This window comes from Petaurus breviceps, unplaced genomic scaffold (assembly GCF_028583685.1).
Source record: "Petaurus breviceps papuanus isolate PSGF00001 unplaced genomic scaffold, PetGlider_PUasm1.0 90804, whole genome shotgun sequence".
NCBI lineage: Eukaryota > Metazoa > Chordata > Mammalia > Diprotodontia > Petauridae > Petaurus > Petaurus breviceps.
The window spans coordinates 12,843,411-12,859,067 of NW_027187348.1; the positions used below are offsets into that span (position 1 = coordinate 12,843,411).

The 15,657-nt window shown below is 34.4% G+C and overlaps 1 protein-coding gene across 1 annotated transcript in view; it reads left to right on the forward strand.

Moving 5' to 3' along the window:
* Positions 1-15,657, forward strand: part of DNAH7 (dynein axonemal heavy chain 7) — a 326,128-nt gene that overhangs the window by 162,527 nt on the left and 147,944 nt on the right. Inside the window, exons 33-36 of the mRNA XM_069070242.1 lie at positions 425-556; positions 873-1,097; positions 2,699-2,896; positions 12,668-12,823. Of these exons, the coding sequence (XP_068926343.1) occupies positions 425-556; positions 873-1,097; positions 2,699-2,896; positions 12,668-12,823 (711 nt within the window). The remainder of the gene's footprint in view (positions 1-424; positions 557-872; positions 1,098-2,698; positions 2,897-12,667; positions 12,824-15,657) is intronic.

Genomic DNA, 15,657 nt, shown 5'->3' on the forward strand with positions numbered 1-15,657 from the left:
AATTACCTGTTCACCTCCTATCCTGGGTGCATATGCAAAAGCCTTTGAATTTATGTAATCAAGATTATCTATCTTATTTTTAATTGCCTCAGTTCTTTATTTAGTTAAAAAAAAATCTACCTATTGTTGTGAAATATATGACCTCTGAATGAATGAGGATGTGGATGTATCTTTAAGTGACCTAAAATGAGTCTTCATTAATTTATTACATTGATATAATCCTAACAAAATTTTATGTTTTGAAATGTAATTGCTTTCCTTGAAGATTTTTAGTGTTAGTGGTTGATTTTTTCTTTTTCGTTTGTTTGATTGCAAAAAAAATTAAAGCAAGAATGCTGTGTTGGATTACTGCCTAAACTGAATGTGGTGCATGTTTGATGCCAAATTTAAGTGATTCTGTTGGTTATATCTTTCTGTTTTTAAGGAATTGTCTCCTACATCAGATACAAATTTAGTTAAATCTTTAATGAATCTAATGGACTGCCTGCTGGATGATTTTGCAGATGAAGCCAAAGCTAAGACCAGAGGTGATAGTGAAGTTTACTCTTTGCTTGAGGTAAGAGTGATTATTTTTAGCAACTCATCAGTTAAAAAACAAAATCTTATATTTTCTTAATTCATCCATCTAATAGTCATCTTCCTAGTGAATGCTGAAATTGAATGATAATGTTACTATTGAAATTGAATGATCAGATTGAGCATAAGAAGTGAAGATTAGAAACCATAGTATACCAGAGTTCCACTATTGTTAGAACAGTTTAAACTCTTCCTTTATTTTTTTCTTTTGAATGATAAAAACATTTAAAAATTTTATTTGCCCTCTTTATGAAATATTTAAAGTATTTCTCTAAACTTATTTTTCACCAATATAGGGTATTTTTCTGTTTTCATTGACCTGGTCTCTTGGAGCCAGTTGTAAAGAGGAAGACCGGTTGAGATTTGATAAAATTGTTAGAGAATTAATGGATGGTCCAATTTCAGATGAGACTAGAAATACGTACAAATTGCTGAGTGGTACAGAAAAGATCTCTGTAAAACCCATTACTATCCCATATCCAGATGAAGGAACAATTTATGAATATCAGTTCATCAGTGAGGTGAGATTTCTAAAAGAAAAGTTAACTTTCTTTTCTGAAAACTGTATAGTATGATAATGATTGTTTTAACCAACATTTGTGTCAAAGTTTGTATGTTAGTATATGTAGCTTTGTCAGATAGACTACAATCTTGTAAAATGTTCAAAATTTTAAAAATACAGTGTAATAATTATAAAATTGACCTTTAGATTTCTTAAAAACATAATAAAAGCTTTGGTACTTTAATTACCCCATGGACCAAAGCTATGTTAGCTGTTTCCATATATTTTATATAATCATCATCTTGTATCCAATAGTGTTTTATAATTTACAAAACACTTTCACATGCATAGTCATTTGATGAAGTTATCAGGACAGTTATTATTGTGCCCATTTCACAGGTAAGGAGAGATTAAATGTTTTATTGAAAGTCATACAGATAGTATGTAGTCAAAATGGCCCTGGCATTCAGATTTCTGACTTGCAATCTAGTATTCTTAGCACTATGCCATAGTAACTAAGTATATGCATTAATGGGAAATTTTTTCAATTTTTTCGTATAGAAATCTTCCCCATAAATAAAATATAAGCTGTTTATAATTTGGTAAATAGTCTTATCCTGGTCCTCCTGACCCCAAGTCTAGTGCTCTGTCTACTATACCATGCTATTTCTTGCAGATCTATATAATGACAAAAAATGTATTGAGAAAAGCAAAGGGGTGCATGAAGTTAATACTATTATTTTTTGAATCTGCACTTTCTCATCAAAACAAGTATTTCACACTGATATAACATCTTTCTTAATCAGAGGTTTTCATTTAAAATCATCATGATTTTATGTTATTGGTACATATATAAATTTTAAATTATGAGGCAATTATTTATCAGGTCTTTGCCAATTTTTTATGCCTTTAGGAGTTAAAAATAAGCTAGGGCCTGAACCTCAATTAATGTGACTTTTGAGGCCATACTGCAGGTTAAAACTTCCCATTTTTGAACCTCCTTATGTTACTGTTTGTAAGCAAATTTTGTTGGCTAAATAATAGAGTCCTGTTAGAAACTTTTATTTTTTATAAATATACTTTTATACACTAAACTTTCAGTCTTTAGGCATATGGATTTGACTCCAATTAAATTATCATGATAAAGCCTTGTGGTTAGTCTTTCTTGCTCAGATAATCTGAGCCGATATTAAATCTATTTAAAAAAACACACACCATAATTTGTACTACTGTATTGTCTGCCCTTAGAGTCTGTGAGTGAAAAAAAATTATATGATTGGCTTATAATTACTTAATGAAATTCCATGCTGTTACTTAACCAATTTCTAAATCCAATTTTCCCAATACCATTGATTGGGCTGAGATTTTTAATAGTTTAAAAAATATTTTCATAAATAACTTTTAGCTATTTCTCTTGCTTTTCATAAAAATATTGTTTGCTTTTCTTCCTTTTTAAAAAATTTAAATCTGAAACCCAGTATTGCTTGTTTTAAGAATCAAGCAAATATGGAAGCATCTGATATTATGGTACAAATGTTTTTTCCTTTATAAAACTGAGCAGAGCCTCTCTTTAACAAGTACTTTTCTAAGATGCAATATTTGACTATTTGTGGAAAACAGGGAATAGGACGATGGGAAGCATGGGTAGAGAGACTGCAGTCAGCTCCACCTATTCCTCGAGATGTGCTGTTTAATGAAATCATTGTGCCAACTCTGGATACAATTAGATATTCTACATTAATGGACTTGCTGACTACACATCAGAAGCCTTCAGTATTTGTGGGACCAACAGGAACTGGGAAGAGTGTTTATATCATTGTAAGTGTTATAGAAATTTTCATTTTAAAATGAATAGTATGACTTTCAAAATAGTAACAAAAGCTCCCTGATGGAGCTTAGAGGGGTGTGTGTGTGTGTGTGTGTGTGTGTGTGTGTGTGTGTGTGAGTGTGTGTGTAGTAATGGACTTGAAGTATTTTTATGCTTTGATCAAGGAGAATGTTGGGTAAGTAGTTGTTAATTTTATGACTATTAAATAATTGATGTTCTACTGAGAATTCTTTTCTATCACTAATCAATAACCTCAATTACATAGGAGTAATCTCCCTTGAACTGTTTCTTTATTAATGATATTTTATGTCAGTTGATTTTAATTTGTGTAAACTACAATAACATATCACAACTAAATTTCATGAGCTGTTTGTAGAAATAATAATAATAGCTAACATTTATGTAGCATCTACTATGTGTCAGGCACTGTGCTAAACAATTTACAAATATTATTTCATATGATCTTCACGACGACTCTGGGAGGTAGGTACTATTATTATTCCCATTTTGTAGATGAGGAAACTGCAGTAAACAAAGGTTAAGTAAATAACCCAAGGTTTTGTAGAATTAAGGAATGTTAAGGGTTCTCCTGAACTTGTTTTTTTGAGTTGACATATTTTCCAAAGACCCTGCACCTAGAATATGCAGGAGGCTCTGAATGTGTCAAGGATGAAGCCCCATCCCAGTTGACATAATGTCTTGTTTGTACCCCAAATTGAATCCTTTTGTGTTCTTGGGAGTCAAGATAGGCTCCAGTCAGTCTGCACTAGGCTGAGAAATAGCTTGTACTGCGGGGACCCTGGTAGATAAACAGATCATCCTATCTTCTTAGGCTAGCACGTTGCCTTGCTCTTCCCCTTTGGGAGGGGTTTTATCCTTTTCCCATTTTTATCGCACCTTTCCCTCTCTCATGCCATACTCCTTTAGGGGTAGATTTGTGTTTCCTTTGTCCTAATGTCATAAATATGCAAACTTCTGTATGGATTGTGAACTCTTTGGGTTCCACATGCATGTTCATTTCTCTTGTAATAAATCTAGTTTTCACATAAGTTTTGTGAAGTTGTAATTCCCTGTTGACCATAGCTAGCAAGTTGTCTGAGGTCAGATTTGAATTCAGATCTTCCTGGCTCCAGGCCTAGCATTCTACACACTGCTCCACCAAACTGCCCCTTCTTAGATAAGTTGCTTTATTGTCTCACTCCTTGTAACTGTCCTGTTTTCAACAACAGTTCCATCATTCTCTCTTTCATCCAGTTTCAAAACTTTCCTCTATTAAGTCTGCCTCTGTCTCTCACTTCTGTTCTGTCCCTTCCATTGCCACTGCTGCTGCCATAGGCCCGGTCTTTGTTGCTCCGGCACTAGTTTCCAAAGCGATCGTCCTGCCTGTGATTTCTCCTTTATCTGAAAGGTGTCTTGATGCTTCTGTCAGCTTATCTATTTAAAACTTATTTCTGATCTGGCCATTCCCCTTCTAAGAAACTTTTCTTGACTATCGATTGATTATAAAATTAAGTGCAAATGCCTTTACCTAGTATTCAAAACTCCCTGTAATCGTTTCCTAATTTATCTTCCATTCACTTTACCTAGTATTTCTACTTTCTACAGCTACCCTACATGACAGTCAGAATGGCCTAGTTTCTAACAGCATGGTACAATGGAAGTCATAGGACTTGAGTTCAAATCCTTGGTCTTTTACTTACTACCTCGTTGACCTTGATTAAGTCATTTATCCCTCTTGGGTAAAATGAGGGGATTAGACTAGATGACCTTTACAATTACTGCTCTAGAGTTATGATCTTGTGATCCAAAACCTGCTCCCATGCTCTCTGACCTCTGCACATTTGCTCATTTCATGCCCCCTTTCACTTAGAATGCCCTCTTCCTGATTTATATCTATACTCTTCAGCCTTCAAATGCCACTTCTTTCAAAAATTTTTTCCTAGTATAATCACAACCAGATGTGAGCTCTTCCTATTGTAAAGCTCTATATGAAGAGCTCTTAACGTGGGGTGCACAGAGCCTCAGAGGGAATATGGATAGATTTCGGAAGGCTCATGAAGTTGAGTGGAAAAAAGTTACATCTTTATTTCAGTCTAATTGGTTTCCTTTGGAATCCCATATATTTTATTTTATGCATTTGAAGTCATTATTGTTAGAAGGGATAAATAGATTTCACCAGACTACCAAAGGCATCTGTGCCACAAAAATAGGTTGAGAGCCCCTGTCCTATAGGATTGTATAGGAATAATCATCAAGTCCTCCTTTATATTACAGTTATTTGGGTACTTGTCAGATCCCCATAATATAGCTATACCCTGTAGAAGTAGTGATTGTGTCTGACTCTTCTTTCTGTCTCTCACAGCAGCAGTACATAAGATAGATATTCAATGAATATTTGTTGGATTGAATTATATGTAACTGAGATTGAGTAGGAGCCAAGATAGGGAACATTTTACTCCTTGCCATCATCAGTGAAGCTGTTGACATATATTACGACTTTATCCAGACTTATGCCTTCTCACTAGAAAACTCCCACCCTATTTATTCTCCCAGTGATATTGAATCTGCTGCTGCCCAATCTCCCTACTCCCAACTCCCAACTCCTACTTCTGCTTCTGTCATCCTCATCAGCCTCAGCTCTACCCTTCCAATGACTCACTTCTGCTTTACCATACTACTGGCTGTAGTAAAGGAAAGAAGGGGGCACATGAAGGTAAAATCAGACTGTGGAAAGATTGGATATGGGAGTAAGAAAGGAGAAACTGAGGATGACACATAGGTAACAAGCCTGTAAATTGGGAGGAAAGTGGTGCCTTTGACAGTAAATGGGGAAGTTAGGAAGGAGGGAAAGATAATAATGAGTTCATTGTGTTTATATTGAGTTTAAGATGTCTGTGGGATATCCATTTTGAGATGTCCAATAGACAATTGGAGATTCAAGACTGGAGCTCAGCAGAAAGGTGAGGATTGACTAAATAGATTTGACAATAATCAGCATAGAGATGATAACTGAAACCATGGGAGGTGATGAGATCACCAATGAAACAGTATAAAGGAAGAAGAGAATAGGACCCAGGACAGAGTCCAGTAGAATACCTATGGCTGGTGAACATGGCCTGGATGAAAATCCAGCAAAGGTGCCCAAAAAGGTGAGTTGTCAAAATAGGTGGGTGGAGAGCCGGGAGAGAGTACTGTCCCAAAAACGTAGAGAAAAAGAGTATCAAGGAAAAGAGAGTGATCGTCAGTGTCATAATCTGTAGAGTAGTCAAGAAGGATGAAGACTGAGAAAAGGTCATTGGATTTAGCAATTAAGAGATCACTGGTCAATTCGGAGGGAGCAGTTTCTGTCTAATGGTGAGGTTAGAAGCCATACTCTAGAGAGTTAAGAAAAGAATGAGAAGAAAGGAAGTGGCAGTACGTGTTATAGATAGCCTTCCCAAGGAGTTGTGCCACAAAAGGCAGAGAGAAACAGGATGATAGTTTGTGAGGGTTAGATGGATCAAGTCAAGGTTTTTGAGGATGGGAGTTTGATGACAGTATTATGTGTTAATTGCAAGTTCTTCAGGAAGAATAATGCTGATCACAAAATCATTAAACAAAGCAATGCTACTTTAGGAGCACATACAGATCTCATTTCCTTGGTGACCCAAATGAAATATTAATAAAATTATTAAAAGGATTAATAACTTGGTTAATCACTTGAATAAGATTTAGTTTATAATAAGGATAAGGTGAGGGTGGGCATCTAGGTGGTGCAGTGGATAGAATTATGGGCCTAGAGTCAGGAAGACTCATCTTCTTGAACTCAAATCTGGCCTTAGACACTTCCTCTCTGTGTGACCATGAGCAAGTAACTTAACCTTGTTTGCCTCAGTTCCTCCTCTGTAAAATGAGTTGGAGAAGGAAGTAGCAAACCACTCCAGTGTCTTTACCAAGAAAATCCCAAATGGGATCACAAAGAATCAGACGTGACTGAACAACAACAAAGGTGAGGATACATGTTGAGAAAGAAATCTTAAGGCGATTATAAGATGTTGGTTGTGTTAAATATCTATATATAGCTAATGAGCCCATAAAGTCATGAGATTTGCATATGTAACCCTAGTCCCAAAGCCTGGTGTTCTCTTTATTTGATGGATGTGCTCTACGCTTGTGTTAGGAGAAGAGTGGAATTGGTGAGAGCAGAAGAGTGAACTTTATTCTCTCCCTTCTAATCAAGCTTCAAACCTCTTCCGGTTTTTGGACCTTCTTTTAGTCTCTTCAGTCTTTTTTTTTTAGTTGCTTCAGGCTCTTCAGCCACTTTGGGTGCTCCTGGCTTTCAGCTTCAAGGGACGATGTATGACACTAATCTCATTTGAGTTTGCTGAAGGAAAAGACTCTGAGAAGAAGTTAATATGAGAGGAGCTGGCAATCTCCATCATGTCCCTTCCTCTAGCTTGCTATTCTAGAGACACTGGGGATTTTCCCCTTGGATGAAAGCCAAGACTTTCTCTCTTGGTTGAGCTAAGTTATCTCTCTTCCAATGGGAGAACTCCTTCACTCTGTATTGTCTGGTACATACCCTCCTATGTATACTTCCTCTGATTTCTGTTTTCCTATTCAGCTTGGATAAATGGGTTTCTTGACTACCTACTATGTGTATTCACTGTGGAACTGGTATTTGGTGGGAAAGGAATCAAGCCTTGGATTTAAAGCTTGGTTATAAAGCATTATTCCCCAATAATGAAATAACAGTCAGAAGTTAGATTAAACATGAAAACCACTTCCCCCAGTCTATATATAAGGAGCAAAAAGATAAAATTTTAGCCCAGTACTCCCTTTCTTATTGAAGTTGTGGTAGTACATCATGGTAGCCTCTGACCCCCAGTTCATGTTTCCCCTCCTGGCAGGAATTAAAATCTCCCTTGGAAAGGGTAGGGTTAGAATAGGCTAAGGATTTCTATTCTGCTTCCATTTGAACCACACAGCGACAACCTAATGTTACGTGTCAGGCATAGCCCTTGTCACACATAAATAATTAAGCTTAATATTCAATTTGGCTTAAGACTCAAAATTGGGAGTCTCTGGATTATGGAGGAGATCAAGAGAGTTGATCTAAAAGATAGAAAGGTTTTGACTTTAAATTCCAATTCAGACACATACTGTCTCTGTCACTATGGGCAACACACTAACTTCTCAGTGCTTTAGGAAATTTTCTAATTCTGTAAATTGCAGAGAAGGTGACAATCTATTATGCTTATTCAACGTTCCCCTTTCGGTAAGAGAAGTCCTTCTATTTGGTTGTTAAATTTTAATTTTCTTAAAGACACAAGGCCTTTCTGTTTAACTAGTAGCCAAATAAATAGGCTTCAGATAACTTTGGAATGCTGTGATCACTGGCAAAATTTGGAATACATGTAACTTGAATATATTGTTTGGGGCCTATCTGTTATTTGACTATAGCTAAACACATATTCTAAGACAGGATCAGCAGGATACTTATAAAATCATGCTACCTAAAATAATTTTCTTAGAACTGAATTTTAAGTTCCGTGAAATTCTAACTTTATTATGGAATAATATTTCTATTTTAAACATATTCTACTGTATTCTCAGATGTTCTTGTTTAGTATTTCAATTCCTAATGTATTTCATGTGTATGTATATATATTATGATATAATATGGATATAATATGATATGATAAAATATAAATTATATTTGTGCTAGATAGGGTATAGAGATCAATAATGTTTTAAGGGGTTTTTCTCAGGAATGGAAGGAGTTGAAGAAAGGGAAACATATTTAGAGATTTAAATTCCAAATAACATTTTCAATGACTTTGAAACTCGATGGCTTTGAACTAGATAACTATGAAACTATGTCTTTGAACTAGATACCACTCTTTAGTAAAGGAGGGGAAGAAGTAAAATATCATGAAAAACAGAAATTTTATGAGTATGTATGATAGTATACTTAGAGATTCCTTCTTGATATAAACTACATAGAGTTTGTGTTGGATCTGCCCACAGCCATGACCAAAATTCACCTGAATTAGCTAAAGTTATAAATCAATCTTATATTAATCAGTCATGATTAAATAATAATTTTTTTAAAAATCCTACTATGGTGACTCATCATCACAAGAAAGTGAGCCTGGGTAGTGCTAGTATGCCAGTGGCAGATACTAGAGAAAAGAATGAATAACAGTAGTGTCGGCTGTCTAAGGACAAATCTAATTTCAGAGCGATTCATCTCCAAATTGACTGTGTGTGACAGCTCCAGAAGACTATCTACCAAGTGAAAAAGGACTTGCAGTTTGTGTCAGTGAAGTGAATGAACAGTAAACATTTGAAATATTGAAGAATTTAATTCATTTAGAAAAATTAGAATAACAGAAGTGTAAACTTTTAACTCTCATATCAAGATAACACCACACACACACAAACTAGCTGTGTAACCTTGGGCAAGTTACTTAACCCCAGTAGCCTTCCAAAAGACAAGAAAAAAAAAAAGCCAGACCTGAACCTAGGTCTTCCTGACTCAAAATCCCAATCTCCATATACAAAATCACACTTCCAAGATAATAGTCATCTAGGAAGAGCAGAATACAAAGGGCATAAACTTAAACATCCTTTTTAATAACATAAATGCATGTATTTAATGCCATAAAATTCTACTATTTGTGATTTTTTTGTTTTGTAATTGTCATGTTAGCATCTTTACAGGCTTAAATTGTAAGAGGACTGAGGGGACTGATGTAAATCTGGATAAAAACCAGCTTCACTACAGGCTCTGTGATTTAGGAGGCCTAATCTAATGAAGGAAAATAGAAAAAAAAAAGATTTGCATGAAATCATAGAATTACTAAGGGAAAGTGGTAATGAAACAGTGTCAATGGCTTTGGATCTACATTTAGAAAAACCCCTGTTCTGCCATCAGAAAAACGAACAAACAAACTCCAATGGCTGTGTTATTTAAAAGTTATATGACCATGGGAAAATCCTTTCTTCATTTTATTTGTAAAATGAGGGGGATGGACTAAATGGGCATTAAGGTTCCTTCTAGTTCTTTTTGTTTTCCTTCTAGTTCTAAACACTATGATCTTAAGAGAGAAAATCTGTTTGGCATTAGCACTTCACAATCTGACTCCAGTCTGCTTTTTAGGCTGATTACACACCACTTTTCCTTAGTATACCTTCTAGACAAAGTGTACTATTAGTTATTCTTTCTATATTCTATCTCTGGCCTTTGTACTTTTGTTTAAGTTGTTTCCAAAGTTCCAAATGCTTCCTCTCTTCATCAATGTGTCCTCTTAGAGACCTTAAGGGAAGTTTATTTAATTTTTTATGGTTTTTATTTTTATAAAACATAGGGATAATATAGGAAGGGCTTGGATAGAGTGATTCCTATTTGAACCATTGGGAAGGAGAGATTGTAAAACAATCATAAAGTTTTGTCTCTGATTTTGTAAAGGGCTAGCCAACGTGATGGGACCTATAGGTCATGGCTATAGCCAATGCTGAGCTCATAAAGCCATGAGCTCATTACACAAATTTAATAGTTTTTCACATTTTCAGTTGAGGCTTGTAGTTTGTAACAGATTATTACACGAAATTAAAGAAACAGATCAAAACAATTAGATAGCTATTTTGGATATACATTTAATAGTTCAAAATACAGACCTTTTCAAAACTATATTTTAGTTTTAAAAGATCAGCAAATAGTCTGGAGAGATATTGATCCTAGATAAGATTATGTATAAAATATTTGCACAAATCAATAATCCATTGCTATAGGGTTATTAAAAAATGCAATACCCTTTGACCCAGCAATACCACTTCTAGGGCTGTATCCCAAAGAGACCATACAAGTAGGAAGTGGACCTATATGTACAAAAATATTTATAGCAGCTCTTTTTGTGGCAGCAAATAATTGGAAATCAAAGGGATGTCCATCAATTGGGGAATGACTAAACAAGTTGTGGTATATGAATGTACTATTGTGCTACAAGAAATGAGGAGCAGATGGACTTCATAATAACCTGGAGAGACTTATACAAACTGATGCTGGGTGAGAACAGAACCAGGACAACTTTGTACATAATTACAGACACATCCTATCTGTGATGACTGACTTTGATAGACTGGGCTTCTGTCAGCAATGCAAGGTTATAAGACAACTCCAAAAGACTCATGATGGAAAGGGATATCTATATCCAAAGAAAGAACTACAGAATCTAAATGTAGATTGAAGCAAACTACTTGCTCTCTCTCTTTTGTGTTTTGTTTTGTTTCATTCCTTTTTTCTCGTTCACTCCCTTGGTTATAATTATTCTTTAGAACTTGACTAATGTTTAATATGAAGGTATTTGTAGAACCTATATTGGATTGCATGCTGCCATGGTGGGGGAGAGGGGAGAGAGGGAGGGGAAGAAAATTTGGAATTCAAGGGATTGTGGAACTGAATGTTGTAAACTAAAAGTAAATAAATTTAAATTAAAAATTAAAAAAAGAATTTTAGCCACTTTAAAAAATCTATTACATTTGCAAAATCTTATTTGTAATATGATTTAATAGTCTTTATTCATACAAAGTGAGGTGAGAACTCAGTGAAGATAATTCAAGCCCATTCTCTCTTTCCTTCATTTCATTCAACTAGCATTATCTAGAATGATATTTCAGCTAAAAATATTTAGTGTTAATTTGAATTTTTGAAAAAATCTCCTCAAAACTTGTCACTTTATTTTGTATGTGTAGGCCTTCTCTTTGTCACATGTTTTACTTAAAGATGTTCTGCTTTAGAAATCATTCTTCTTGGAATAATGTAAGCCAAGCATAGTTCATTGTCAATTTCAAAAGTTGTATTTTGCCACCACAAATTATTAAACCATTTTAAAAATTGCAACCCTAAACAATCTGGTTCCAAAGCCACATTTAGTAAAGTAGCCTACAAATAATTGGTCTTCTTTTATTATAAAAAGAAAGATAGATAAAACATTGATTAAGTGTTTACTGTGTTTCAAGAACTGGGCAATGCAGTGGGATTACAAATAAAAAAAAATAGAAAAGAGCCTGCCCTTAAGGAGCTTACAGTTTGATGGGAGAAGATAACACACAAAAGGGAACTGGAAGGTAGAGAAGTCTAGGGAGTCAGTTTTGACTCTGCCATTTTTGGTTAGTTTCCAAATATCTTCTAAATTTTTATGAAAGGGTTTGGGTCAGAAATATCTAAAGCTCCTGAGTATTTCTAATGAGGCAAGAATGGGCTTATTGTATACACAAATAGCCATACATATATATGTATATATATTAGTATATATAATATATATATCATCATACTCTATAGGTGATGTGACTGATTTTCTAATGAATTGGATCCAAATATTTTGGAATTTGATTTTTTTAAGGAAATCAATTTAACATCAACATTTGTTTTTGCTTTTTTTTTTTTTTTTTTGGAGTGGGGAAGGTAGGGCAATTGGAGTTAAGTGATTTGCCCAAAATCACAATGCTAGTTTTGTGTTAAGTGTTTGAGGCCAGATTTGAACTCGGGTCCTCCTGACCCCAGGGCTGGTGTTCAATTCACTGCACCACCTCGCTGCCCCCAACATCAACATTTTAAAACTGAATGTTACCACATAATCTGTAATATAATTAAATCTTTTAAAGTTCTTATGAAACTTCTATCAGTTGACTTTCAGGTAGTGGTAATGATGTTTAGTCTTGTTTGAAAATGCTTAAATTTACAAATTATAAACATATTATTTTTTTTCCTGTTACAGAATTTTCTTTTAAATAGTCTGAACAAAGACATCTATAAACCTCTGCTAATTAACTTCTCAGCACAGACTACTGCAGCTCAAACTCAGAACATTATCATGTCAAAACTAGACAAAAGGCGGAAGGGAGTTTTTGGTCCTCCTCTGGGCAAGAGAATGGTAATGAATCCCTTTTCCTATATGTACAGTATGTAAATTATTATTTGTAAGCACAGTTATCAAAACAAATTTTATTTTTAAAGGACTCTTAAAGGCTAGATCTACACAGGTTTTATATTTTTCTATTTAGTTTTTATTGAGAAAAAATGGGTACAAAAGCTATTGCACTGATCTGGAAATTGTAATGGTGGAAATTATTATTATGATTAGTATTCCTTGTCAATAGAAAAATATAATATTGAAGACATGTATCTGTTCTAATTGAAATGAGGTTAATTTTCTAATTCTTTTCCCCCCTATTTTCTTTTACTCACTTTTTTCTAATAATGTCTCCTTTCAGATTATCTTCCTATATTCTATATGTGTGTGTATTTACATTTATTGTATGTGGTGTAATATGTAAGCATGTGTGTGTGTGTGTACACATGCATCTAGATATTATGTGTTGTTTCCTCTGTTCAAATATGTGCTCTTTGAAAGCAAGGGCTATTTTTTGTCTCTCTTTGTGTCCCCAGTACTTAGCCTAGTTTCTAATACACAGTATTTAATAAATGCTAGTTGACTGTTTTCCTGACCACTGAAGCATTAGCTATCTTATTACTATCTCAGTAAAATGGCCCATCTATGCTCTCAAATTTCTTCCCATTTTAACTCTCATTTTTTATATTTATTATATCATAGTTCATATACAATTTCATTAAATTCCACAGAATGAACTTTATTTTTACAGTACCTACTCCTGTTATGTTTACATCTTTGTCAGGGTCTCTGCTGACCTTGATACTTCCAGAGGATTCTCATCTGTAAAATGAGGGAAGAAAAATAAAAGAATCTGTAAGATCCTCACCAATTCTAAATCCTGTGACAATTTCTGTGATCATTTCTCTTGTGTATTTTACATTCAGCTTCAATACTCTTCACATATGAGACTATATTAAAGCTGTTTCAGCTATTTTGTGAATTCTTGGAAGATTCTATTAAAATAGCCAGGTAGACACAGTGTTATGTGGAAAGTAGCTAAGAATAGCAACTTAGTTGGCCCAGTATATTTAGGTTCCCAAAGAATAGAATGAACAACAGATATTATGGGGACCAAATTAAATATTTACAAAGCAGTAATTACAGTGACTGGCACATAGAAGGTGTTATATAAGTGGTAGGCATTCTTCTTATGCAAGGTGAGGATTAATTATTCAAAATCTGCCTTGTTATAAGATCATCTTAATCTGTACCAGAAAAGTTTAACATATATATATATACTTCAATAAATGAGATTAATTTATATTAGGACTAGATTACAGTAACTCTGGATTGAATACTTTTTTAATATATTGAAAAATCTCTACTTTTAAATCTCAGTTAAAATCTTGGACATGGCCAACTCTGTATAGTTAACCTGTTTGGTCACTTTTAGTCAATCTGATTTAGTCTTTAAAATAAAATAAAAAGAAATAGGACCACCTAGTTCAGATTTACTCTTACATGACTCAGTTAATTTCTCTTTATTAGCTTTATAATGAAAAATCTGAATTAACCACATTTTTGATGCATTTAAAATATAAGGTTGTAAATTAAAATTTAAGTAATGATTCAAAATTAAAAGACAAGCATAGAAAATCATGTAATTAAAAAAAGTATTACTTCCTCATGAGTAGACTATTTGACAGAATAATCTGCATAATTTTTATTTGACTTTACCCACTTGGGCAACCATACTCTTATTTCCCTTTAGTGAAGCAAATGGGATTTCTCTATAAATAACTGCTTGTTTATGCTCCTTATAGATTTCTTTAACTTGACTTAAATTACAAGATAATAAAGCCCAATTGGTAAGAATGATTTTGCCTTATATTACCAAGATACTTGTGTAATACAAACTGATGTAATTCAGCCAACCTTACTTGTTAATTACTTTGTGATAAGCATCTAGTTCTAACTGTAGAACCTGTTCATAGACAGACGTGTGCCCTTTTCCATTTACAGTTTGATTTAATATTCATTTAGCAAACATTTCTTAAGTGCCTACTTTGTGTAGACCTGTGCTTGGTGATGAGGAAAAGAAATGTTTAGGTGAAACATGGACTGTACCTTCTTGGAGCTTCTAGTATGGGCAGGAAATAATAGATTTGGGAGTTGGTGGCACTGTGGGAGATTGAAGTTACTCAAGGAAAAAACAGAGAGAGAGAGAGAGAGAAAAGAAGAAGATCAAAAAAAACCTTATAGAAAATTAATATTTAGGGTCTAGAGAGAGAAAGAAGACCCAGCAAAGGAAGAATAAAAAATGGAACCAGGAAGCCAAGAGAGAAGATAGGATCTAGAAGAAGGGTAGTTAGAGCAGCACTTGAAGGCACATTTTAATCTTGGCCTTTCCTCTGCTGCATGGAATAGACATACAGCAGGCTATTTTGTTGGAGAGAGATCTCATATGACCCTTTATAAATCCATCATCCCTCCCACTTGTTCCTGAATCTCTCCTTGTAGCTTCTCTCCTACATGCTCACAGCCATTAGCTCCTAATGGTTATTTTGTTCCTTTTTTCAAATAAATCCCATAATTTCTCTGGGGTGGGATGCCTAGGACCTAGCTGATTATCTCATCTACATTTTATGTTGACTGTCAAGACCTCCATACACATATCCAGTGGCTAGTGCAGGGCTTGAGGTCCTGAGATCATTCTGTGACCAAGTTGATATATCTCCTATCCTCCTGATTGACACTGAAAATTCATGCAAGAGAAGATTCAACCTGTCAGTTTCTTTGTAGAAATGCCTATCAAATAAGCATATAAGCATCAACTTGACATGTAATGCAGCTTCCTCCACTTTATTAAACGG